Source organism: Mercenaria mercenaria, chromosome 9 (assembly GCF_021730395.1).
Source record: "Mercenaria mercenaria strain notata chromosome 9, MADL_Memer_1, whole genome shotgun sequence".
NCBI classification, from domain to species: Eukaryota; Metazoa; Mollusca; class Bivalvia; order Venerida; family Veneridae; genus Mercenaria; species Mercenaria mercenaria.
Genome location: NC_069369.1, coordinates 14,521,590 through 14,546,213, shown reverse-complemented (window position 1 = coordinate 14,546,213; position 24,624 = coordinate 14,521,590). Strand labels below are relative to the sequence as shown.

General features: G+C 35.3%; 2 protein-coding genes across 2 annotated transcripts in view; both read left to right on the top strand.

Annotated features, from left to right (window-relative positions):
• Nucleotides 1-290: 290 nt before the first annotated feature.
• LOC123546517 (serine/arginine-rich splicing factor 10-like) overlaps nt 291-24,624 on the top strand; it is a 146,103-nt gene continuing 121,769 nt past the window's right edge. Inside the window, exons 1-3 of the mRNA XM_053550416.1 lie at nt 291-424; nt 10,719-10,825; nt 15,382-15,483. Of these exons, the coding sequence (XP_053406391.1) occupies nt 321-424; nt 10,719-10,825; nt 15,382-15,483 (313 nt within the window). The 5' untranslated portion in view covers nt 291-320. The remainder of the gene's footprint in view (nt 425-10,718; nt 10,826-15,381; nt 15,484-24,624) is intronic.
• LOC123546491 (uncharacterized) overlaps nt 18,158-24,624 on the top strand; it is a 39,227-nt gene continuing 32,760 nt past the window's right edge. Inside the window, exons 1-3 of the mRNA XM_053550868.1 lie at nt 18,158-19,497; nt 21,421-21,759; nt 22,236-22,297. Coding sequence (XP_053406843.1) covers nt 18,162-19,497; nt 21,421-21,759; nt 22,236-22,297 — 1,737 coding nt within the window. The 5' untranslated portion in view covers nt 18,158-18,161. The remainder of the gene's footprint in view (nt 19,498-21,420; nt 21,760-22,235; nt 22,298-24,624) is intronic.

The following is a 24,624-nucleotide window of genomic DNA, read 5'->3' as shown; positions in this document are numbered from 1 at the left end:
CGCAGACCGTATCGGCAACTAATATATACTATACACCAAACTATACATGCATATTTCCGTCCACATTACCGTCAGGGGAGGTAACTAGAGTCACGGATTGGGACTAAGACACTTCCTTCTATTAAAGTCCTGTGTTAAATTTCTTCAAACTGACACTTATTCCATTTAAGTAGCCATTAAATCTAAAAATAAAAATGTCTTTGTCCAGTTTGGGGCACTTGAACTGTTTTATGTTTTACATCAATATTCAAGGTTATAGCCCTCTTGTTTGTTCTTTGTGTTTCACTTTTTGGTAGTTTCTTATATTTGGTACATTCCAGATGCGCATGCATTGTCCGCCATCTTGGGAAACAACGAAAATGTCTCGATACTCTCGGCCACCAAATTCATCGCTTTATGTACGAAATGTCCCAGATCAGACGAGGTAAAATATGTCGATGACAAGAGAAAATCCCGTTGGTTCTATTGAAAGAGTTTCTGACGGAAGGGGTTTGATAGTTTTTGTAAATTTTGGTTATCGGTAACTTTCGTAATCGTAACGCAGAAAAAAAAAGTATAACGACGCATCCCGTACGTTTGCGTTTGAAATTCTTTAAATTTGATTTGACCCTGTAGCATAAGTAGCGATAACAAAACTGTTTTTATATTTAAAAAGAAATGAATCTTGAATTTAGAGTGACCTTCCTTTGAGGTGTGAAAATAGAGTGAACAAAAGCTTTCGAATGCAGCTGTTCCATAGCACAAAACAGCTCAGTTTGCAAGACCTGCACTTTCTGCGGTACATTTTTAGACAATCTTGAAACATTTGGCCACAGTTTTTCCGCATACTGGTCCGGGACATGTTCCATGTGTATAGTGACGCCTTATTAGATGTTTCATGCAATGTTAGCAAAAAGCCGGTCAATATGAGTACTGGGCCAGCGGTCAATACTGGTTAAAACCGGTCAATATTGGTCAATACTGGTCGATTCAATACTATGGTCACTCTTGGGTGGTCAATACTGGTTTATTCAACACTTTTACATAATGCACATTCACAGATTAGAACAAGCTGTAACAGTAATGTAAAAATTATAAAGCAATCTGAATAATATAAAATTTTGTTTGTTAAAAAGTATAGTGGATTAGTGGTCAATACTGGTCGATTCAGTTTTGGTCCTTGGCAATGTGTCCCGGTCAGGCTCAGTTCTGGACAATATACTTAGACTGGTCAGTGATCAATACTAGTTTATTAAATGCTTTTATCACCTTAAAGTATAGCCTTTATTTTGAATTAATTAAAAAAAAAAAATTACTATAAATTACACTCATTGAAATGGACAGTACTGGTCAGTTCAAAATTTGGTCCTACACAGTATCCCTAATCAACACATATAGTGGTCAATACTGGTCATTTGAATACTTTGATTGCATAACTAATTTTTTTTTAGATAAAGTTACCATGTTCAAGCACCTCATTAATACAGTGGGATTATTGATCATGACAGCTAACTAGTGACTAGATAGACAGGCCTGCAACATATAATCTGTTGTATATTGTAAGACATGTTATTTTATGCTTATTGGTGAAATACTGGAAAATAGCAGTGAAATATAAATCGATATCACTCACAGTGCCGAACTTCTTTTTTTCCAGATAAATTATCTCCCTTGAAATATATTCTTTAATTACCTCCCTTTGCTGCCTTTAAAATTGCTGGATTATACTTATACTCAAGCCATACACGAGTCATGAACTGCTAGACAATCCTATATAGAACAAGTTAGCTATATAATTAAATTTGCAAAAGAAATAATGTTACCTTTGTCAGCTTGGTTGCTAGGCCTTGCCATTCATGTAGCTATGTGTGTTTCCTCTACATTTTTCCATTGGTTCACTATCGTGTGGTAGATTTTACTGGCAACAGCACATTTAGTCGGTTGTTGTCTTAGTAAATTATCACAAGACATCAACTCAACCTTACGTAATATGCCAGCATTTTCGTCGAAGTATTCCCAACTCCGAGCCCAGCCAGTTGTGTTCCAACTTCCATCCAATTTGTTATGCTATGCAGCTCCTAGATCAATATTTCCTAGCTATTTCTATTGAATCCATGATGATATTTAATTCTGCAGCTTGATTTTCCAAGGACTTACGCATAGTCCACAGTTGTTTAGATTTTTCGTGTTGTTTTTTTATTCTGACCTTCAGCATGTGTTTTGGTAAACAAAGCAAGCTTCCGGTTATTCAACGAACTGACGGTTTGACCCGAAAAGTTTTAAATATGCTTCTACTTAACTACCGGCATTTGTCAATGTCTCTGTTAGCCGCGGACTGTGTATTTTTACACAAAATATTTAAATGCAGTTTTTGTTTTTAAAAACAAAATGGCGTCGTGTTGATTTAATGAACCTAATCGCCAATATTCGATATTAATGTGCCTAAGTTTCCATGGTAATTTAGCGGATGTATCATATGTAACACGGTAGCTTAAGTAAATCTGAATTTCGTCATGAAATATTGGATTTATATGAACATTTATGCACGTAATAAACAGAACATTCGTTGACCTTCACAAACTAGCATAAAATAAAAAGAAAATTTGTTTGTTTGCAGTGAGATATCAAAATATATCATCACCGATAAGGGAGACAATTCTGATATTTTCACTCAGGCTCCGCCTTCGTGAAAATATTCAATTGTCTCCCTTATCGGTGATGATATATTTCGATATCTCACTGCAAACAAACAAATATCCTCTATGTGTCAGTTAGGCAATGTGACACTTGCTATCAAAACACAATTAAACCACTTCAATGAAAGGGTCCTGTTGTATGCAGCAGTTTTTCACTGAATTAAATACCAGTAAACATAATTAGATTTATCACTTGTGAATCAAACACTTAACTGCTACAGTTTATGAAATACTTTCTGCAAATGAAGTTCAGATAAATTAGCAGTGTAATGACCAGTATCAACCAGTGCTGACAAATTGACCACTTCTGACTAATTTGGGAGTATTAATTTGGTTGCTTGAACTAAATATAATGCATCCAAATACCTTCATCAAGCCCCAAATGCTCTTAACAGTCATTATTTAAATTGTTCGCAAACTCTGCAAAATATCTTAACAGTCAGTATTGACTAATTGACCAGTATTGACCAATCGACCAGTATTGACCATTTCAGGGAGTATTGACCGGGGCGGTTTTAACCGGGTATTCACCAATCGACCAGTATTGACCACTTCAGGGAGTATTGACCGTTAAATGCTTTTATCACCTTTAAGTATAGCCTTTATTTTGAATTAATTAAAAAAAATATTACTATAAATTACACTCATTGAAATGGACAGTACTGGTCAATTCAAATTTGGTCCTACACAGTATCCCTGATCAACACATATATTGGTCAATACTGGTCATTTGAATACTTTGATTGCATAACTAATTTTTTTTAGATAAAGTTACCATGTTCAAGCACATCATTAATACTGTGGGATTATTGATCATGACAGCTAATTAGTGACTAGATAGACAGGCCTGCAACACATAATCTGTTGTATATTGTAAGACATGGTGTCAATTAGACAATGTGACACTTGCTATCAAAACACAATTAAACCACTTCAATGAAAGGGTCCATTTGTAGGCAGCAATTTTTCATCGAATTAAATACCAGTAAAAATAATTAGATTTATCACTTGTGAATCAAACACTTAACTGCTACAGTTTATGAAATACTTTCTACAAATGAAGTTCAGATTAATTAGCAGTGTAATGACCAGTATCAACCAGTGCTGACAAATTGACCACTTCTGACTAATTTGGTTGCTTGAACTAAATATAATGCATGCAAATACCTTCATCAAGCCCCAAATGCTCTAAACATTCATTATTTAAATTGTTCATAAACTCTGCAAAATATTTTAACATTCAGTATTGACTAATTGACCAGTATTGACCAATCGACCAGGATGGACCGGTATTGACCACTTCAGGGAGTATTGACCCGGGCGGTTTTAACCGGGTAAAACCGCTGGTTAAAACCGGTTTTAACAGCCCAACATTGGTTTCATGTGTCGTAATCTAACTAATTTTGATCTATCGACTTTTTATACAATATGAGAATTTATGCAAAATGTTTTTAAAAAACACAGTGAGAATAAATCGCAGAAAAATGTACAGCCAAATATGTTAGGAGGTAATACAATTTGTATACAATTGTAGATAACTACGAAACAAACAAAGTACAATCAACTTCTCACGCGGATGTCTATTCAGCCAGTACTAGGGCTGTCATTGATTGGGTCTTAGGCGTATCAACGATACCGATATATCAGAAGACAAATATCGACGATACATCGATATATTGGTTATTAAGTTAGATTAACGACCTATTTGTTCATATGCTTACTATATACCTTCCTGTAAATGCTATTTTAAGTTTTATTGCCTACTTTCCATATTTCTGTTTGATTGTGTTGTATTTGTATTTATGAAATAAAAGAAATACATAAAAATTAATAACATCTTTCATTTTTATTTTGCCTTCACTCCTTTTTTGCATTTATCCAAATTTACAACTTTGTGAACTTTAGTTGTTTTTTAGGGTCTGAGTGCTTATTTGGTAGTTTTTTCTCTCTGTAAAATATCGATTTTTGAAAATGGGAATCGATAATCGATCGACAAAAAAATATCGTTGATACATCGATATCGTTTCTATCGATGACAGCCCTAGCCAGTACCTTTTTTGGTAAATACCCCTTAGAATATGGTGCAGTCTGATGGTTATTTGCATTGATCTGTATTCAGCCAGTACCTTTTTTGGTAAATACCCCTTAGAATGTGGTGCAGTCTGATGGTTATTTGCATTGATCTCTATTCAGCTAATTGGTAAATACCCCTTAGAATATGGTGCAGTCTGATGGTTATTTGCATTGATCTCTATTCAGCCAGTACCTTTTTAGGTAAATACCCCTTAGAATATGGTGCAGGCAGATGGTTATTTGCATTGATCTCTATTCAGCCAGTACCTTTTTAGCTCGACTATTCATAGAATAGTGAGCTATTGCACTCGCCCATGCGTCGGCGTCCGCGTCCGCATCCGCGTCCGCATCCGCGTCCGCGTCCCGATTTTGGTTAAGGTTTTGTATGTAAGCTGGTATCTCAGTAACCACTTGTGGGAATGGATTGAAACTTCACACACTTATTCACTGTGACAAACTGACTTACACTGCACAGGTTCCATAACTCTATTTTGCTTTTTTACAAAATTATGCCCCTTTTTCGACTTAGAAATTTTTGGTTAAGGTTTTGTATGTAAGCTGGTAACTCAGTAACCACTTGTGGGAATGGATTGAAACTTCACACACTTATTCACTGTGACAAACTGACTTACACTGCACAGGTTCCATAACTCTATTTTGCTTTTTTACAAAATTATGCCCCTTTTTCGACTTAGAAATTTTTGGTTAAGGTTTTGTATGTAAGCTGGTAACTCAGTAACCACTTGTGGGAATGGATTGAAACTTCACACACTTATTCACTGTGATGAACTGATCTACATTGCACAGGTTCCATAACTCTATTTTGCTTTTTTACAAAATTATGCCCCTTTTTCGACTTAGAAATTTTTGGTTAAGGTTTTGTATGTAAGCTGGTAACTCAGTAACCACTTGTGGGAATGGATTGAAACTTCACACACTTATTCACTGTGATGAACTGATCTACATTGCACAGGTTCCATAACTCTATTTTGCTTTTTTACAAAATTATGCCCCTTTTTCGACTTAGAAATTTTTGGTTAAGGTTTTGTATGTAAGCTGGTATCTCAGTACTTATTAATGGGAATGGATTGAAACTTCACATACTTGTTCACTATCATGATCTGACATGCACTAAGCAAGTCCCATAACTCTACTCTCTTTTTTTTCAAAATTATGCCCCTTTTTCGACTTAGCAGTTTTTGGTTAAATGTTTGTATGTAATCTGATATCTCAGTATCCACTAATTGGAATGGATTGAAACTTCACACACTTGTTCACTGTCATGATCTAACATGCACTGTGAAGGTCCCATAATTCTACTTGGCATTTTTACAAAATTATGCCCCTTTGACTTAGCAGTTTTTGTTAAGTTTTTGTATGTAAGCTGGTATCTCAGTATCCACAAATTGGAAAGGATTGAAACTTCACACACTTGTTCACTGTCATGATATGACATGCAGTACAGAGGTTCAATACCTCTACTTTGCATTTTACAAAATTATGCCCCTTTTTCAACTTTTGTATTCATTCAATTGACAAGGCTGTTGAATAGTCGAACGTTGCTGTCCTCCGACAGCTCTTGTTTGGTAAATACCCCTTAGAATATGATGCAGTCTGATGGGTGTTTGCATTGATCACTATTCAGCCAGTACCTTTTTTGGTTAATTACCCATTAGAATACTTATTGATATGGTACTCCGCCCAAGATTGGAGAATGACGTCCATATAGAAATTTAGCTGTCTTTATATAAAAAAATTTAATAAGAGGTAGTATGTAAAGTTATGATATTTTAAGTGTTTCCATATCAAACATTGTTAATGTAGTCTTTTTAAAAGCCATAGAGCTTGTATGTTATTATATTTATGTGATTTGTGGAATAAAATATATTATGCCCATAAAAAAAAAAGAATTCACGCGGAAACCTGATAAAATCAGCAATGTCTCAAAAGTAACTTTTCTTATCTTGGTTCTTCGTTAAACAATGATATTTTTAACACTTTCATAGATTTAAACTGATAACAAATGTGTATTGAAATTCCTGCATAGAAATGGACACTGACTTTACATTACAGCGGTGTTGATAGCGAATTAGAGGTCCAGTACTAAGACTATATACGAAACCAAGGATAACGAGTTCTTCATCTGAAAATTACGAACATTGGGATAAGTGTTCAGTATACACCTGAAAATAATAGACTTGCTATTTGCTGAGTGCACACTTGTTTTCTATCGTCGTTAATTTAAAGTAGACCAGTAAATATTTGTACTCATGCATAATCTCATTAACACTTCTTTAATGTATGTTCTCTGAAATTAACATATAACTGGCTCAACTGAGACACCATACTTTAAAGTAAATTCAGTTTATTCACCACGAGGTTCAAAATGCATGGGAGTCTTGTGATAGTACATGCCTTTAATTTCACATGGTTGAAATGTAAACAAATACTTAAATTTGCTTCGTTTATTTCTCACGGAAAAGATCGGATGGTTTTTGATATTGGAATAATTATAGAACATATATGCATTTAAAGTTGAAAGTTTAAATTGTTTTCTACAGGACGTAAAACTGAAACAAGTAAGCACGTTTACATTTTCAGCGATGTCCCTCAGGTGAACTTTGACATTGTTTACAAAGAGAAAACAGTTTTGTGTCGTCTTAAAATGCGTTGTTCGGCTGAAACGTACAGTTCCCGGAAAAGTTTTAAAATGGTTTACTTTGGGGATTTTTGTTTTATTTATAAATTCAACACAATTTGCAATATTTCTAGTTTTTGAAAATGATTGAAATTGAACTTTTTTTTAGAAAAAGTTCTGATCTTTCATCAATATTTTGCCAGCGGATGCTTACAAATTTTAAGTGAAACGGCTTTCTTGTCCAAGACAGGTGTGTAAAGTGAAAAACTATCATTACACATTGCATTTATTCTTTAAATGTAAAGGATCGGTAACATATTAAGGAGATCGGACAGTGCAAAACTATACTAAATGGATATCTCTAACCATGAATAAGGAGGAATATATATTTCAGAAAGGAAATCTGAGGTAAAAGAACAATCATATATTTAATTCCTTGAAATTACATGGTGGCGAAATATTTTAGAAAAACTGTGCACGTGTTTTGCGCATTAGAATGTTTAACGACATTTTCTTGAAAAAGTAACGCTCGTGTGCACTATTTTGGCATTTCTTTGATTTGAAAATAAATATTTTATAGCAATTTAGGTTGCATACGATACCAGAATTTTGCACCAAAAATGTTCACTCATTTTCTTCCAAAGTACTGTGGAGATAGGGTTCAGAGTAGCTTTCATGCTTGTAAGTTTACTTTTTACTTACAGATATATTTATACTTTTATCATATATTTTTTGTGTCCTCGCATTTCGAAAGCTGTTTCGAGGAGTCTTGACTTTTCACATGAACTTCTAATTTCAATTTGCGGAAGTACCTTAAACAGGTCTAGGAAAGTGGAATATTTACAGATTATCTGATATTTTATCTGATTTTTCAGTCTGTAAATTTACAGATTGTGTGTATGAAAACTGATGAAATTACATTTATTCTCAAAACCGCAGCTTGGAATTAATAGGTTTATTTACAACATGCATAAATTAAGGTCATTTGTGGGTTTCAGCCATTTTTGTTGACTGAGATTTTGGCATTGTAAGAAAAATCAAAGTCAACAGAAATGACTGAAAGTTGCAAATGACCAGTGACTGGGAAACCCATGAGACATGAGCCATAGTCACATAGAAATGAAAAATGTCTCATAAGTTTTAAGTGCTGATGAGCCCTGTGTCACATGGCTAAATTGTATTGGATGCAAAAGGATGAAACTATTTAATAGTGCAAATCTTACACAAAGGAATGTATTCATTGTGCAGATTCAAAGTGCTTCCAGTGTTTAAAAACATGTTTTAACATCGTATTTTATTCTAGACTTTCATTTTTTGTCAGTTTTCAATAATTTTCTTTATTGACAAGTTGTGAAGCTGTTACAGTTTTAGTTACTATATTTGTTTTTTACTGAGAGCTTCTTTCATCTGAAATATGTACATACTACAATGCCAGTTCCTAGTTTACAAGTTGCAACTGTCCCATAGAAATTTCTGAATGTCACATGAAATTTTTAAATGTCACATAATTTATTGTGTATGACGAGCCATTGTCCCATGGACAAAATTTCTTTCCCAGTCACTGAATGACCTTTATTTATGCATACCATATGTAAATCAATTAATATCAAGCTGCGATTTTGTGTCTAAATATAATTTTAGCAGTTTTCAAACACTTGATCTGTAAATTTACAGATTGAAAAATCTGTAAATATTCCACTTTCCTAGACCTTTTGAAGGAAGTGTGTATAATGAGTGTGTGTGTGTAGATCGTTTCAACTTTTAATGAAGACTGTCGCAACTAAGACTGCATGTCAAAATAATTAGATGTTCAGATTGTTTTTATAGTTGTGACGGGCAATGTCAAAACTTTGAAGAACCAAAATGAGTATCTGTCTGACTGACTGGACACTATGCCTTATTGGTCTGGGTCTGGCTACTATTCCTGTAGCCAATGAATGAAGTGCCGAATGGGAGGCCCCAGTTTGCAACTTCCATCATCTACTTCAGTTATAAATGAAATCTCAGATCATGTAGTCTTAGTAGTGCAAAACGTGATCCTAGGAAATAATGAGTTATTTTACTTGCGGGCAGTATCTCCACTTGCATCAACCACACGAAGGACCAAAATTTTGAAAGAAATTTTGAAAGAAATTTTCATCGCTGTCAATGCTTTACCAAGCTATAGGTTTGAATGCCAGTTATGGCATGAATTGGACGTAAATTCAAATAAATCTTACATGATTGTATCAAAAGGGGATCCAGTTCTTGATTTTTGTAAAAATTATCAAATAATTTCCAAAATTACGAATTTTCTGGTGATTTAAACCAATGTGTATACTGTACATGAATAATGTTCACCGCATCTATAGGCAAAATGCGCAAGGAAGCGATAAAAGCAATAACTTTTCAGTACTGTGATTTATCCTCCATTATTTTGATCCTTCGACGAAGTTTTGACGTTTAGATTGCCCCATCGCAAATATAAAACAATCAAAACGACTAATTATTTTGACTAGTAGTCTTAGTTGCGACAGACATAGTGTGTTGCCAACCTGCTTATCACTTGAAGTCTTCAGTTTTGCTAGGTAGGGACTTTTGCCAAGGGTGCCAAAGAATTGAACAGTATTCAAGTTGGAGTGGACATAGATGATACAAATGTTATTTTAATTTCCTTATTGATTGTATTGTCTTTTCTTCTAATAAAGCAGAGGTTTTTTTTAGGTTTTTACTTTAGATATCATATAATATTGTTGATACATTGTATGGGCTGACAGATTTTGATCAGGAATTATCAACTCAAGATATAAGCGGCATCAGTGCTTTTTAGTTCAGTGCTATGTAGAGGGTATTGAAAAATTTTGAGTCTTTTTTTTTTCCCTAGGTGTTTGCAACACCTCAAACTTTGCAGGGTTAAATTCCATGGACCAGTGTTAATCCCACTGTAAAAGCATGAAGATCATTTTGTTCATTCAAATTAAATGTGTAGTCTTTTTCATGAATTGGTAGTTCAGGTAGAATAAATTTTACTGAATAAGTGAAGCATTCTGCGGTCTGTGACAATATGTTTTGAGATATCCAAATATGTCCATCCTACATACTGTAAATGACGGAAAAGAATTTGAACATTTTTGCTAAATGATGATTAAAAGTTCGCTAATTTTGCAAGTAATATAATTGAAATAGCCTCCTGGTTTCTGGAGACTGAACAAAGTTTGAACAATTGTTTAGCAGGTTCTGCTATTGTCCATTTTATTTGATTTCAACTTGATAAATTTGTCAGTTTTAGCCGATTGTTCCTTGTTATCTTCATTGTAACTGTTTTACTAATTGACATTTTACCTCTCTAATAGGCCAGAAGAGTTACGATCAATGTTTGGGAAATATGGTCCACTATCAGATGTCTATGTTCCATTAGATTACTACACAAGAAGACCAAGAGGGTTTGCATACATTCAATATCCTTGTTGTGGTTTCATTTCAGTGCCAGAAAAGATGGACAATGACTAAACTTTTTCTCTAAATATACATTACAATTATTTCTATATTAATAATAATATATTTATGTTTTTTTGTGATATTGATAGAAATTCAACACAAGTAAAGATAAAGGTCAAGTAAAGATAAAGGTAAAGCAAAGTTGAAAGTACAAAAGCACAAGTGCGTTTTAAAGTCACAGGCAAGTTCAACTCTGCTTTAAAGTCACAGACAAGTATGGTCTCGATTTCAAGTCTGCATTAAAGTCAAAAGTACAGACTATGGAACAGAGACAAGGACAAGTCAAGCAAGGGTTTCGTTCAAACCAAGTGTTCAAGATACCCAATATACGTCAATATAAAGCTTTAAATTGGTCAAGTCTTACATGGGTTCACAGCATTCAAGTTACAGTGTCAAGTCAAGTACAGTTTATGTTGGTATACAGATCTGTACAGTGAGTAATATCTATGTTTAGAGGGTAACTTGTTTCTATTTCACAGTAAAAAATGCATGCCTGGTAATGGTTTGTAATTGTACAGTAACTGATTGTATAATTTTACAAATAAAAGCTGTTATTTTTATGCCCCCGGCATCTACTGATGCGGGAGGCATATAGTGATTGTCCTGTCCATCAGTTCGTTCGTCCATCTGTACAAGGTTAACCAAATGGGACAGTTTCGTCTAGCATCAATACCCCTTACTAGAATGACTACTAATGCAGATGTAACCTGTGACCATTCCTCATCTTCAGCAGGGTTCGCACAGGCCTTGAAAAGTCCTTGAATTCGATGGTAGTCCTTGAAAACTCCTTGAAAATGACAAAAACCCTAAAAAACCTGGAAAAGTACTTGAATTTTGAAAAAAACTGCTTGAATTTGACCTTTCACTCCTTGAAAACATTCTGTCCGTAACTTTGCTTTGCAAAATGAATAAGGCTTAAAATAAATCGGACAAAATGAAAATAAATTCTTGAAATTGCCGGATCTGGTCACTCATTGATTTCCTAGTATGCTATGGTAGTGGTCTACGGCCGCATTTTATCGATATTTACACAGAGTGCTATTTCTACTGTATCACCGTTTGTATATTTCCGTTTCCTTTTAAATATTCCGGTGAATAATAACTCGCAATTTTTTGCTGTTTGCGAGTGTTTCCAGTGAATTTAAAATGAGTAAGAAAATAAACATGTTAGCTCAAGTAAGTGGGAGACAAAGGACGAATATAAACAGTGGCTGGAGCGCTATAAAGCAGACTGAACGAAGGGTATATGACGTTGTAGGACAAAATTCTTGACGTATCAACAGTGGGAGTGCGCTAAAAAGTCACAAGAAAAGCATTAAACATCAGCAAAATAGTGAATCACATCAATCTAACAGTCCAATTACGTCATTTTCAAAAGTGTGACAAGTGATGGTTGTTTTATTTTTGCATTGCATGATGAACACAATAAAAACTCATTAAAAGTTGTTCAGATTAGGTCACGGTTTTGAAACAAAATAGTCCTTGAAAAATTGTAAATAGTCCTTGAAAAGTACTTGAATTTTGTCTCTGATATTCTGTATGAACCATGTTCAGACATCACCTGACCTCAGTTTGACCTTGACCTCATTTTGGACTTAGGTTGCTTTGTATCGACAAGGATGCCAGTTAACCAAATGGGACCATTTCGTCTAGCATCAGTACCGCTTACAAGAATGAATTGATACTAATACAGATGTAACCTGTGACCATTCCTCATCTTCAAACATCACCTGACCTCAGTTTGACCTTGACCTCGTTAGCTCATCTGATTTTTTGAAAAAAAATGATGAGTTATTGTCATCACTTGAGCGGTTGTCAGCGTCGGCGTCGGCGTCTGCGTCGGCGTTGCCTGGTTAAGTTTTATGTTTAGGTCAGCTTTTCTCCTAAACTATCAAAGCTATTGCTTTGAAACTTGGAATACTTGTTCACCATCATAAGCTGACCCTGTATAGCAAGAAACATAACTCCATCTTGCTTTTTGCAAGATTTATGGCCCCTTTTGTACTTAGAAAATATCAGATTTCTTGGTTAAGTTTTATGTTTAGGTCAACTTTTCTCCTAAACTATCAAAGCTATTGCTTTGAAACTTGGAATACTTGTTCACCATCATAAGCAGACCCTGAACATCAAGAAACATAACTCCATCTTGCTTTTTGCAAGAATTATTTCCCCTTTTGGACTTAGAAAATCAGTTTTCTTGGTTAAGTTTTATGTTTAGGTCAACTTTTCTCCTAAACTATCAAAGCTATTGCTTTGAAACTTGGAATACTTGTTCACCATCATAAGCAGACCCTGAACATCAAGAAACATAACTCCATCTTGCTTTTTGCAAGATTTATGGCCCCTTTTGGACTTAGAAAATATCAGATTTCTTGGTTAAGTTTTATGTTTAGGTCAACTTTTTCTCTTAAACTATCAAAGCTATTGCTTTAAAACTTGCAGCTCTTGTTCACCATCATAAGCTGACCCTGTACAGCAAGCAACATAACTCCATCCTGCTTTTTGCAATAATTATTGCCCCTTTTGGACTTAGAAAAATCATTTTCTTGGTTGAATATTATGTTTAAGTCAACTTTTCTCATAAACTATCAAAGCTATTGCTTTAAAACTTGCAACAGTTTTTCACCATCATAAGTGGACACTGTACATCAAGAAACATAACTCTATCCTGCTTTTTGCAAGAGTGATGGCCCTTTTTAGACTTAGAAAATCATGGGTAGGACAATATTTCTATTATATAAAAAAAATCAGATGAGCGTCAGCACCCGCAAGGCCGTGCTCTTGTTTTGGACTTGGGTTGCTTTGTACAGGGGTTTTTTTCGGCCGTTTTCATAGCCGTTATTGGGCTATATTCCCAATGCCAAATAGTATGTTTTTTTCCCAAAATGAGTGCAAAAATTCCCAATCTACATTCTGAAAAAAAAATCATCAAAATTGCACAAACATTGACCAAATTATGGACAATTTTGTAATGACAGTATGTTCAAGAGGTTGTACAGTGTGAAACAAGTGTATGAGAAAGTGCTTAAACACATCCTTACTTTATTCTATGGGACTAAATATTTCCCAATCTGGAACATTTATGCATCAAAATTCCCAATTTTGGGGGTATAGGCTATGTTCCCAAAACAGCAAGAAAAAACCCTGTTGTATCGACAAGGATGCCACCGGGGGCATCAAGCGTTTATTGAACGCAGCTCCTTGTTTTTAATTGTTTCAGGACATGTTTGTTCTGTGTAAGCATTAAGAAGTTTTGACATGCATTGTTATTCTTAAAACCCTCTTATTTCTTATTCTTCACAAAATTTTACTTATAAATCTTTTATATAGCTGTGTGCCCTTGTTACAGTTTATGCATGTTTTTCGCAGTTACAAGTCAATTGTCAAAACAAGCAAAGATTCAAAGTACAGTAAGGCAAGGCTAAAGTGCAAAGTAAAGTAAAACGAGACATGACAAGATTTGGACAAGTACAGTAAAGCGAGAGCATACATGTGTACACAAGTACAGTAAAGAAAGACAAGGGTACAGATTCAGGCAGTATAGGGGTACAGAATCAGAAAGGACAGGGGTACAGATTTAAAAAAATATACAGAATCGGATATAGCAGGGTACAGATTTAAAAAAGTATACAGAATCAGAAATGACAGGGGTACAGATTTTAAAAAGTATACAGAGTCGGATATGGCAGGGCACAGATTCAAAAATTGTAAAGCAAGGCAAGGGTACAGATTCAAATAAAGAGGCAATGCTGGGGTATACAATGGTAAAGAAATGCTAAAGCACAGATTATGCAAATACAGTTAAAACAGAGGAAGGTAACAGAAAAATATCCATTTTAAATTTTATAGGGACATGAACATTTTAATCTAAAGCCAGGCAAGAGAACACATTTTAACATTTGAAGGCAGTTAAGGCTGGGGTACATGTACAAACATGGTCTGTAAAAGCATGTCATATTTATTAAAGCGCATAATTATAATATAAGGCAAGGTGGGGGTAATGCTTTTATACCACATTGTATGTGTTTCTTTTCTTTTATAATGGGGGAGTTCATATGCCTCTTCCCCTTATAAATTTTTTTTCAGCTTATAAATGCAGAAATTGTCTTAACATCAAGAATTTTATTCCCCTTTGCCCAGGTACTGAGCAGTTTTTCCCCAAATGGCAAACTCTTGGGGGCCCCTTCTCTTAAAGAAGAAAAAAATGCTATATAACAAAAAAGCAGTCAAGGGTATGGGTTCAGACATATACTATGAAGCAATGCAGGATAATGATTTTATCTTAATAACTTTAAAGGCAGTACAGATTCTAACAAAGTAAGCACGATTGGGATACATATTTGAACATGTACCGGTAAACAAGGCAAGGGACAGAGCATTGAAGGTGTAGATGTTTTACATTTACCTAAAGCTTGTTTTTAGAGAAAATCCAGACACAAAACCAGTGTAACAATTGAAATGAATGAAATTTGATTTAAAAAAAGCAGTATGTAACAAAAGTCCTTAACCAGGTTACATTTGAAGACCCACGAGATGCAGATGATGCCCTGTATCACCTGGACAGAACAAGGTACTTCGGGCGAGAATTGGAGATCGAGTTTGCCAGAGGAGACAGGAAAAGTAAGTTTTACTTAATTCATTAAAATGAATCTTGCATATAGTCTGTCAACGTTGCTTTTAATACCTAAAGACAGTTTTATTTGAATTTCTAGTAAATTCTATCCTGGCTTACCACAGAAACCATTTAAGTAAAAACTGACAACACATTCAGTGGAATAGTTATAATAGAATGGAAGTGTTGTCATTAATTGTAAGTTTAAAGTTAACTAGAGATAACTCATAATGGAGATTTTTTATCATTTTTTGTGTGACTGAAACTCTGTATAATTGGATGACCTTTGGCATTGGGCGATGTGTACAAAATTTGTCTGCTCTTAGCAGTTTTTTATCCAGTAATCACTAGACTTGGTCAAAATGTTTATGGACATAATATATCAGCATAGTTTGAAAACTAGGTGGACCCTCAGTCTCCAGAGTTATGGTCCTTGAACTACTCAGTTGCATAAATTGACAGTGTCTGCTTTCTAACTGGTCACAATGTTTATGGGCACAATGTCTTAGCCAGGTTGGATATCCAGCTGGATTTCCCCATGTCTTTCTGGAGTAAAGGCCCTTGAATTACTCAAAATTGTGAAAATTGACAGTCTACTCTTGAGCAGTTCTGTTGCAGTGTTCACCAAACTTGGTCACAGTATGGGCATAGTATTTTGGCCAAATTCATTAACCAGCTGGGTTCTTTAAGTGTCTGGAGTTAGGTCTTGAATACTGTGAAATCATTATTATTCGTGGGGGATTTATTTTCGTGGTTGAGCTCAACCAAGAATTTAAGTCCCAACGAACAAATTGTGCCCACAAAAATTTTTAACTGTAAGCAAAGTCGCCAAAAAAGACACCATAGCCGTTCGATCTGATCCGTAGTTGTATGCATGCAGCAGTACTAACCTGCAGCTTTCGTGTAGTTTATGGGGGCTCCATCAACGATAAACATCGACCTGTGTGCGTGGAAACAAAACCGACTATGTACCCGTGGTTTGTTTATGACATGCTTGTCAAAGTAAAAGTAGATACTAAAAATAGAAGTTTGACGTAGCGTCGCGTGCCAACCGCACTATGATACGGCTGTTATTTGATTTTCTCGGCCCCGCTATGCAATGTTCATACATTAGCCTTTATTTTTGCTGACATGCAGTAAAATACTATGACTTTGGACCTATTAAATATTATAGATTAATTGCTAGATTTGCATTTGATGCATTAATACCTAATTCACATTACATATTTCTCGGCAAGAAATAACACATGTACAAGGCTTGAAGTTCAATAGCTTGTAATTTTAGACACAGACTCGCATTCATTCTGCAGGAAAAAAAATATCGGACAAGTTTATAACAGTTTTTGTAAGGATTACCGTATTTTGTGTGTATAGGTCGCACTTTTTCTACCCATTTTGCTGCCTGAAAAAGTTCCTGTGACCTATACGACAGAACATTGCCAGCAGTTTTTTTTTCGGGCCAATTTTCTGACCGTAGCTCTCGCAAAATTACGTGCATCTGTTACGAATGGACAAAAAATATCAATATCGGCGGCTTTTCAACCAATAGCGGTTACTATCAATAAAATATCTTGTAAATAACCCATACAGAATATTAAAATTACGAATGACTTTAATTCAAAGATGTTTTTGCAGTCTGAATTACGTTTGTTTCTACTTTCGTTTTACTGGACGCCATTGACATGTACTCCGGGTTGGATAAAATCCGGACAGGTCCGTCCTCCATTCCAAACATTGTTTATACCAATTCTTAGCGTATTAAAAAACTTGAAAGATAATTTTTTACTTTTGATTTTTAAATAAAAGAAAAAAATCCAAAAAGAGATATTTTGTTAATCTTTTTACTCAGAATCAAAAGAACGCGGTTAATTACATGACACGGAAAGGTGTTATAATTGCTGTGCAAACAATTCACACTTAAACTTGCATGATAACAGAATGTAAACGCAAACCGTCTGCTGCCAATTAGTGTCAAAAAGTCGCTTTTCTTTGATGTAGTCTGTTACCGATACTACTGTTAGTACGAAGCGGTTGGGAACGAAAATAACACTGTCCGATTTCCACCAATCAGGTTCTGATAATAATTCAGTCCGCGGCATCAATATGGCCGCCGCCATAACTTTTTTGCCGGTAAATATTAAATATTGCTGGGGAAAAAATCCGAAATTTAACTGCGACTGATACGCTAGAAGTTAAATTTTCCGACCATTTCCAGAGCAAAAATTAGATGCGGACTATACATTACCGCGACCTATACACACCAAAATACGGTACTATGGTTATACTAGTACTACGGAATAAAAACATTATTTAATCTATAATAGTTTGTTTTAATTTGCAGTACAATAACTAGTTCTTGTTTAAAACACGATCAAATGATCTGTTATCAACTTTTTCGATGATTGAATGCTAATTGTGCAAGGTGCAACGGTTTTGACACTTTTTAATTGGCGCCAACTTTCTTATTGAATATTTCACTGTTTTAAAAAGTTTTGCAAATTAGGGGTCGTATAATTATAGATAACTCTGTTGTTAATTGGCACATGATCACTCGCTAATCTCCAACGGCGTAGATTGCAAATTCGGTAACCATGGTAGCGCTGTTTGACACGTATAGGTTTCTCATGTAACGACAGAAGTACTAGTAGGTCTATTCGTGTGGAAATTATGATTTTTGATCATAAAAATGATCTTCGAATATGCTGTTCACAATCTTAGCCCAGTACTGTGTGTAGCATCAGTTGAATGTAAAACGAGAGGTATCATAAAAGAAGCAGAGAAATTAAATGAATCATTCGGTCAGGAAATTGCTTATGCAGAAGTAATTAAAGATCGCATTTATGTTGTTTTTCCAACTAGCCAAAAGGACATTGTGAAGCAGTTTATTGAAGGCTGTAAAAATGAGATAGGAGAAGAGTTGATATCAAGACAGTTAACAGTTAAAAATGTGTTACTTCAAATCCCGTCAATAAAACAGGCTTACCTGGACAGTGGCATTGTTCGGTGTAGACCTAGGGATCAAGAAAATGAATCTGTGTGCATAATTAAAGGCACACAAAGTGTTGTAAAAACGGTTGTTAGTGAGCTCCAATCAGATATGGCATGTTTGAAAACGCATGATGTGAGTTTCTGTGCCATGATCAGCAATGCTCTAGAAGATTTGCATGTTGAAGACATTGTCAATAAGCGTCTAGAGGAATTGTTTCCAAACTGTGTTCTAGAGCAAATAAATAAATGCCTACGTTTATTCAGTATCAATGAAAAGGAGTTATTAAATGCTGTTTCGTATGTTGGCAACCTGATCATAGGATGGGAACAACAAATACAGGGAGATAAATCTAAGAAACATGCGATTGTGAATCATTTGAAGGAAAATTATGCCGATCAAATGTTGGTAGGCTTTGATGATAAAAAGAGCTGGTTATATGTAGTAGGTCTAAAAGATGCTGTAGAAAATGCGCAAACCGAGATTTTGGGTATTCATGAAGGGCAAGTCATTGTAGATATGGCAGTCGGTGATATCGAAGCGCAACCTAAAGTCAAAGACAGTTACCCTGTGCGTACAAGTTTGCATTTAAGATATTTGGAAAACTCTAAGTACATACGAAAAGGAACTGAAACTTTAAATGTGAAGATAATGTTCCCCCAGAAGGGTTATACAGTAGATGTTCATGGTTCCAAAGACAATGTACATAAAGCGATTCAATTTATTAGAAAAGTTGAAAAAGCTATTGAGAGAGAAGAGATCTTGTTTACAGAGAATAAATCCGTTCAGCTATTATTGTATTCTGATTCAAGTCTTCAGTTTCCTCAGCTAGAGAAGGATTTAAATGTTTTACTCGAGAAGCAGAACATTCAAATAATTGGTAACAAAGAAACACAAATTTTAAAAGAAGTTCATGACGATCACACCCAATGGTCAGTCTCTGAAAATAAGAAAATGATTCAGTTAGAGACTTTAAGCTTGGAAAAAGTGAGTGCATTTGTTAAGATAAAACCCGCAAGAAGAAATCAAAATCAAGGTAAGTGATTTAAAAAAGATCTTACATGTTTAAATGATTAACATCGTGTACATCATGTATACATAAAAAATTATTGTTCTGAAAAGTGTACGCTAGATATAACCCAAAACAGTATGCACAAGACTGTTTCTCATACACACGTAATTATTATGATATCATATTAAGCTCCACAAATGTTTGCACTTATTCTATAACAGTAAAATACTGTTAATAATTTATATTTACTTATATTGTTTTGTTTGCCCCTGTTTCATATGGGAATGGATAAGAGCTGTGTTCGGTTTAACAAAATATGTGTATGCTGTCGATTTGTCTATTATAATACATATTAGAGCATTATTGAAAGGTTCCAAATCTTGCTTATTATCTATTTTTCCTTTCGAAATACTCCATTTGGGTAATTTTTACTTGCAGCTTTCGTCTTGAATCTTATTTTTTCTGAAATGGACGAAAAGGGAAATATAATTACAAGTACCCAATACCTATTTTATAAAATAAGGGTTGCATAATAAAATTTCACTTCTTGCAACAGAAGATACTACGGAGCCCCTGAATCAGACATTGTTTAGATGTTTCAGTCTTTTTGTTTCGTAAAAACACAATACTATTTCGTAAATACGAAATATTATTTCGTAATTACGAAATGTATTTCCTTTTAATGAAATATTATTTCGTTTTAATATTATATCTAAAATAAAGTACAGGTTCTTTCGTAAAACCCATTTTACGAACAAGTGTTTCTGAAGTACGAAATAAGAAAGGAAGAATGTATAATTCTTAAACTTGAAGTGTAGGATGTCACTGAGGAGCTGACAAAACAAAAACAAATACAATTTATACACACAAATCAACTCCTAGGCTAAGTATTTTGCCGTGCAAGTAATAATGTTTTTTTACAAGTTCTATAAAATCTCTTTCTTACTTTGACCAAACAGCTCGTAACTCAGAATTTTGCATATTCATCTCTTTTTGAGTCAGACCACACTGCATATACATAGGCTTATAAAGTAAAGTCGTAACAACAAGCTGGTGTAAGCTAAATGCCATTATCAGTTCTAACTTCTAATGTTGGAATACATAGATTGTTATATATATTCCATATGGTGCATCACTGTATATTATATAATTTGCTAGGATAATTATATTTCAAACATGTCGTGGGGGACACCTATAGGTGTAGTGCTGTCCGTCTGTCAACTTCTCCTGCACCACCAGGCAGATTTGCACCAAACATAATAAAGATCATTGCTATGCCTATCATTGCACATTGTCGGCATGTTCTGATTTGGTGATTTTCAGTAGAGTTATGGCCCTTGATTCGTCAAGGTTTGTGATATGTTGGCCACTTCTCTTATGTAATTGGGCGGATTTACACCAAACCTTACAGGAATGATCACTGTAAACCAAAAGTGTGCATATTATCGGCATGTTTCGGTTCAGTAGGGTTTTTTGGTGGAGTTTTTGTCACATGATTTGTCCATGAGTTTACCATGCCTGGGCGACTGCTCCGATATTACCTGGAGGAATTACATTAAACTTCATAAAAGTTATCATTTCCAAACTTAGTTGGGCTTGTAATGGGTACATTCCGATTGAGTGATATTCAGCGGAGTAATGACCTTTGATTTTTTAAGTATCATGATGTTTTGGCTACTTCTCTTACACCATTGGGCATATTTCTACCAAACCGTTCAGGAGTTATCAGTGCTCAGTCGAGTTATGTATATCATTGGCATGTTTTGTTTCAGTGACTTTCATTTGAGTTCTGGCTCTAGATGTGTCGTATTAACGCTACTTGCTATATACCATTTGGCTGAATTTCACTAAACCGCACGAGTAATGTGGAGAGTAATTATGCATATCATCGGCACAATCTGGTTTAACATTCATAATTATTAAAACATCTTGTTTTCTATATTGTAGAGAACATATTAAAAGGAGGATACATTGTGGAGGTGGGCATACCTCCATGGAAGGATGGATCGCACTCGGAGAATGAAGAATTGACCAACATCCTGTCGAAAGTTATGAATGAGGCGAGTCGTAGCAGGGAGCACACATCGACTGTTGCATTTCTATTAACATCCGTCTCAGACTGGACCTTTGAAGGATTCATGAAATGCGTTGTAAACTTCATCATGAAATGGCTTCTTACATGCCCAAATGAATTGCCTCACACGGTAAAACTGTGCGCAGAAGATTCGAGGAGTTTGTCAAACACGGAAGTATACATTGATCAGTGTGCTGCTTTCCAAATTCAAGGTATACGCAATTCAGTTACAAGTATTTTAGTAGGTCAGTAGCTATAAAATGTACATGGACCAATGACAGATTGTTCGACGTATCGGCAGTAAGTCGTTCAGCTCTATATTAATAGGTTATGTCAATTGAATATGTATATATAGGATGTCCATTCATTCATTGCTTTCATATCAGTATGATGATGTAATTATTTTATCCCAGTATGAATTACAAAGCGTGTATGCCTGGTTGCCTGAAGAATTCATGCCAAAACGAAAACTGCAGAACCTCGTCTCATTTATTATAGTACATCTCAATGTTCTCTAATTGAAGTTATTCATTATTTAAAAAGGGTTTGTGCTTAAGCTTTTAAATGCCTGAATCTTCTTGTGTCTCCGAAACAAATTGTTTTAGATTAGCAAACAATGTTTTAAGACAGTTATGTTTTTATCAAAATATCTCAATCATTATGGAGTGTTTTACTTCTTCGATTGTAGTGTCACAACAGATACGGGATCTACAGACTACTGTTTGTAAGGGTCAGTTAGACCAAATAGAGGTATTTCCCGTTTTGTATTAGTTTCCAGATATTAAAAACTAGAGTTACGAGGGTCATTCGAAAAATAATGACAATCGTGCTGGAATATGGTGCTCAGTATGTGTACAGACTTCAAATTTGGTTTTTCCCTTCAAAGTATTCGCCCTTGACTTATACGCATTTCCATAGTAGAGAAATCCAGGAGTTGAACGGTGCAGGGTAGTCTTCTCTTGGTATGGCCTTAAGTAACTGAAACATACCAGTCCCAAGTGCTTTATTAGCCCACCATCATCAGATGGTGGGCTATTCAAATCACTCTGCGTCCGTGGTCCGACGTCCTTCCGTCCGTCCGTCCGTCCTTCCGTTAACAATTTCTCGTTATCGCATCTCCTCAGAAACTACCAGGGGGATTTTGCCCAAACTTTGTCAGAATGATGTATTGGTACTCTAGTTGTGTCCCCCTGAAAATCAGACTGGTTCAACAATTTTTAGTGAGTTATGGCCCTTTGTTTATTTCTATAATTTACATAGATTTATATAGGGAAAAACTTTGAAAATCTTCTTGTCCAAAACCACAGAGCCTAGGGCTTTGATATTTGGTATGAAGCATCATCTAGTGGTCCTCTACCAAGATGATTCAAATTATTTCCCTGGGGTCAAATATGGCCCCACCCCGGGGGTCACATGGTTTATATAGACTTATATAGGGAAAAACTTTGAAAACCTCTTGTTCAAAACCATAGGGCCTAGGGCTTTGATATTTTGTATGTGACACCATCTAGTGGTCTTCTACTAAGATTTTTCAAATTATCCCCCTAGGGTCAAATATGGCCCTGGCCCGGGGGTCACATGGTTTACATAGACTTATATAGGGAAAAACTTTGAATATCTTCTTGCCCAAACCACAAAACCTAGGGCTTTGATATTTGTTATGTAGCATCATCTAGTGGTTCTCTACCAAGTTTGTTCAAATTATCCCCCTAGGGTCAAATATGGCCCCGCCCTGGGGGTCACATGGTTCATATAGACTTATATAGGGAAAAGCTTTTAAAATCTTCTTGTCAGTAACCTACAACATTCAAATTTGGACCACATGTATGGTTTTGAGTGGCAAGATGAACCTTGACATGAGTTGACCTTGGTATTGACCTAGTGACCTACTTTCACATTTCTGTAGCTACAGCCTTCAGATTTGGACCACATGCATAGTTTTGAGCACTGAAAAAAACTTTGACCTTGACATTGACCTAGTGACCTACTTTCACATTTTTGAAGGTACAGGCTTCAAATTCGGACCACATGCATAGTTTTGTGTTCCAAAATGAAATTTGACCTTGATTTTGACCTAGTGACCTACTTTCACATTTCTCAAGCTACAGCCTTCAAATTTGGACCACATGCACAGTTTTGTGTACCGAAACAAACTTTGACCTTTACATTGACCTAGTGACCTACTTTCACATGTTTGAAGGTACATGCTTCAAATTTGGACCATATGCATAGTTCTGTGTTCCGAAAAAAATTTGACCTTGATTTTGACCTAGTGACCTACTTTCACATTTCTCAAGCTACAGCCTTCAAATTTGGACCACTTGCATAGTTTTGTGTACCGAACAAACTTTGACCTTTACATTGACCTAATGACATACTTTCACATTTTTGAAGGTACAGGTTTCAAATTTGGACCACATGCATAGTTTTGTGTTCCGAAATGAAATTTGACCTTGATTTTGACCTAGTGACCTACTTTCACATTTCTCAAGCTACAGCCTTCAAATTTGGACCACATGCACAGTTTTGTGTACCGAAACAAACTTTGACCTTTACATTGACCTAGTGACCTACTTTCACATGTTTGAAGGTACATGCTTCAAATTTGGACCATATGCATAGTTCTGTGTTCCGAAAAAAATTTGACCTTGATTTTGACCTAGTGGCCTACTTTCACATTTCTCAAGCTACAGCCTTCAAATTTGGACCACTTGTATAGTTTTGTGTACCGAACAAACTTTGACCTTTACATTGACCTACTTTCACATGTTTGAAGGTACAGGTTTCAAATTTGGACCACATGCATAGTTCTGTGTTCCGAAATAAAATTTGACCTTGATTTTGACCTAGTGACCTACTTTCACATTTCTCGAGCTACAGCCTTCAAATTTGGACCACTTGCATAGTTTTGTGTACCGAAATGAACTTTGACCTTAAGATTGACCTAGTGACCTACTTTCACATTTCTGTAGCTACAGGCTTTACATTTAGACCACATGCATAGGATTGTGTACCAAAACAAACTTTGACATTGACCTAGTGACCTACTTCCACATTTCTAAAGCTACAGCCTTCAA